This window comes from Mus caroli, chromosome 16 (assembly GCF_900094665.2).
Source record: "Mus caroli chromosome 16, CAROLI_EIJ_v1.1, whole genome shotgun sequence".
Classification (NCBI taxonomy): Eukaryota; Metazoa; Chordata; class Mammalia; order Rodentia; family Muridae; genus Mus; species Mus caroli.
The window spans coordinates 83,602,945-83,606,332 of NC_034585.1; the positions used below are offsets into that span (position 1 = coordinate 83,602,945).

Sequence of the window (3,388 nt, forward strand, 5' to 3'; positions counted from 1 at the left end):
GGTGTGTTGGGGTGCCCTGGACTGGGCGAAGTGGGAGTGCTGGGTTCNGATGATGGTGAGTGGTCTTGGTTTCTGTTAGTAAGATTCTTACATTTACCTTTCGCCATCTGGTAATCTCTGGAGTTAGTTGTTATAGTTGTCTCTGTTTAGAGATTATTCTTCTGGTGATTCTGATTAACGTCTATCAGCAGACCTGGGTGACAGGCTCTCTCCTCTGAGTTTCAGTGGTTAGAGCACTCTCTGCTGGCAAGCTCTCCTCTTACATCGAAGGTGCACAGATATCTGGTGTTTGGACCTCCTCCTGGCCGAAGAATTAGGCCCAAAACAGAACTTTTCCCAAATGCTGTGTTGCTTTGGCAGGTCACAGAAGCTGTCAGCTTCTGTGGTGCACACTCTCACCTGTGCAGACTAAGTTCCTCAGTTCGGAGGAGTCCTGGAACCAAGATGGAGCTCCCTGCTCCTGAGGCAGAGGGCTCCTGTGCAGGGCGGACCACTGTCCTCAGGCTGGGAGGGTGCCGGATGTCTTCAGCCCAAAAAGGGTGCTGCCTCAGCTGCTCAGTGGATCCCGCCTGTCCCAGAAGCTTTCTGCCTCTGTGGTGCCCACTCTCACCTGTGCAGACTAAGTTCCTAAGTTCGGCAGAGTCCCGGAACCAAGATGGCGCTCCCTGCTCCTGAGGCAGAGGGCTCCCGTACAGGGCGGACCACTGTCCTCCGCCTGCAAATGTCACAGATTTTGTGGATGTGAGCTTGGATCTTCAAGTATTCCCTTTAGACTACCTTATATAATGCTATGGAAGCTTTCTGGATTGCCATGTACATTTAGTCTTTTCATTTAAAATTTGATACATCCTATTAGATCCAGGCACTTTCCTTGTACCTCCATACATACAGTTGTTTTGTTATGTAATGATCGCAATTATACCACTGAAAGTATTTCTTTCAAAAGAATTTCAGATTGGACACTGTAAAATTAAAGGAAAATCATATAAAATTTTCAGAAAGCTGTTTACTATGATGTAACCTCATTAACATAGATTTAGACTCTGTGTCCATCTAACTGACTAAATGCTTAACGATATGTACCTTATTTGATACAACATGTACTTTGGTAAATGTCTGAAAAGTTAATAATTCAAATCTTTCAAACACGTTTTTTCACCTTCCAGAAAAATAATTCCTCCATCAGCTACAAACTGAGACAAAGTGCTTATGGCTTCTATGGTTTCTCTTAAGGAATCCATACAGTTTCTTTTATTTGTTTCTTTGTTTTTGCTTTCGTTCTTTATAGGACTACACAGGGTATTTAATTTGGTGATTGCTATGTAAGCATATTCTGGCAATTGTCCACAATAATTCTCTGAGTAGATATGTGTATGTGAATGTTGTATATGTATGTATGTGTGTATATATGTATGTTTTATGTGAATGTGTATGTATGTATGCATGTATGCATTTTGTGTCATACATGTATGCAGTGTACATACAAATATGTTTCAGTAGATGATTGATGTGTGTAGATAAAATATGAGATGATTTTTGATGTGCTTTGCTCCATCTAACAATTGTATTCCCATAAGGTTGGGTCTCTCATGGACCATGGAATTAGGCAGACTGTAAGTCATACTTATGCTCTGTATCTTACTGGAGCTCTGAATAAAGGAATACATTTAGAGTTTTACATGGCTTCTGGGGATTTTTAACTAATCCTCATGCTTACACAACAAGAAGTTATCTGTCCAAATATAGGTTAAATTCCTAAAGTTATGTCTATGGTTTCTCTGAAGAGCTAATAGACCATGATTTAAAGACCTACCTTGCTTCACCCGCCAAATCAGAATGCCCTTCACCTACAAGATCTTCACAGAGGCTCCTAAAGGGAAATGCATAATACATATTGTTTATGCATATAAATAGTCTTATCTTTTCTATTGATTTTAAAAGCAAAATATAATAAAACAAGCTACTAGGAATAAATCCAAACATATTAACCTAAGAGAGCAACTACTCACAAAGTAACACATAACATAACCATAATTAGCTTATTGTTGATAAGATAGGCTCAAACAGTTAAGACTCCTTTAAAATAACAAAAAGAAGGGTAACATAAAGATGTTCTTTTATAGGGTAATGAAAATCAACATATGTAAAAAGAAGAAAACTAAGTAGTGATTTATATCACCTGAGGGAATCACGTGCTATATTCTATGAACTACATGAAAATGACCTGGAGACCTGGAATCTTTATCAGATCCATTATTTGACACTGAGACGCTGAGATAGGAGCACAAGAATCTCAGCTATGCAGCATTGCCTGTCCAGTAAATCACAACATTTGTGAGGTTTTTGGCAGCACAATGCAGAGAGTGTGACACAATAATGCCTGTGGTTTCCCCAACAACAACCCAGGTATATAAAAGGCCCTTGGCAGATGGTGACACCCAGACTCAAGGAAACTACTGCTTGACTTCCTCTGAACACTGTACTCCTGACACCATGTGCTACTACGGAGGATATTATGGAGGCCTGGGCTATGGCTATGGCTATGGCTGTGGCTATGGCTGTGGCTATGGCTGTGGCTATGGTGGCTATGGTGGCTATGGTGGCTATGGTGGCTATGGCTATGGCTGTTGCCGCCCACTCTGCTGTAGAAGGTACTGGTCCTGTGGCTTCTACTGAGGAGATTCAGCAGCTGCTCACTCCAATGTTCTTCACTTCAGATGTCCCTAAATATCTTCATCAATTTACAATATCTGAGGAATAATATGTGAAATGCATCATGTCCATCCTGTTCTTTCTCTCTAATTTGATTTCATAAATATTTGCAGCAAGGTTCTTCATTCTCATGATAATGCCTTGTAAGATGTGCTTTGCTTGCATTCTTTCTCATATATATGTTCTATAAATAAATTTTTAGAAATTGATTTATTCTCATTGTTTTATTAAATGTGGGATGTATGATTCTGAATCTATGTGTTTGATTGTAGTGTGATTTTTTTGTGGGCAAATGTGATGGTATTAAAGAGACAAGGAATGAGAATAAGAGGGAGAAGAAATTTTTCTCTTTAAACTTTCTTCTATTGGTAGACAATTTTAATATCTTCATATCTCTATTATGATGTCACAATGAATTTGGGAGGGCAGGTGACCCTGTAGTAGGACCAGCAGTCTCAACCAATCTAGACCCCTGAGATCTCTCAGACACTGGGCACCAACCAGGCAGCATACACCAGCTGATATGAGGCCCCCAACTCATATATAGAAGAGGACTGCTGGGTCTGGAAACAGTCAAAGAAGATGCACTCAACCCTCAAGAGACTGGAGGAGCCAGGAAGAAGGGAGGTCTGGTGGGATGGAGCAAGGAGAGGTGAGGAAACCCTTGTGGATATGA

At 40.5% G+C, this 3,388-nt stretch overlaps 1 protein-coding gene across 1 annotated transcript; it reads left to right on the plus strand.

Annotated features, from left to right (window-relative positions):
* The first annotated feature begins 2,493 nt into the window (after window positions 1-2,493).
* LOC110311206 (keratin-associated protein 20-2-like) lies at window positions 2,494-2,676 on the plus strand. The gene has a single exon (XM_021184450.1). It carries the CDS (start codon window positions 2,494-2,496, stop codon window positions 2,674-2,676), a length of 183 nt encoding a protein of 60 aa, XP_021040109.1.
* Window positions 2,677-3,388: the final 712 nt, after the last annotated feature.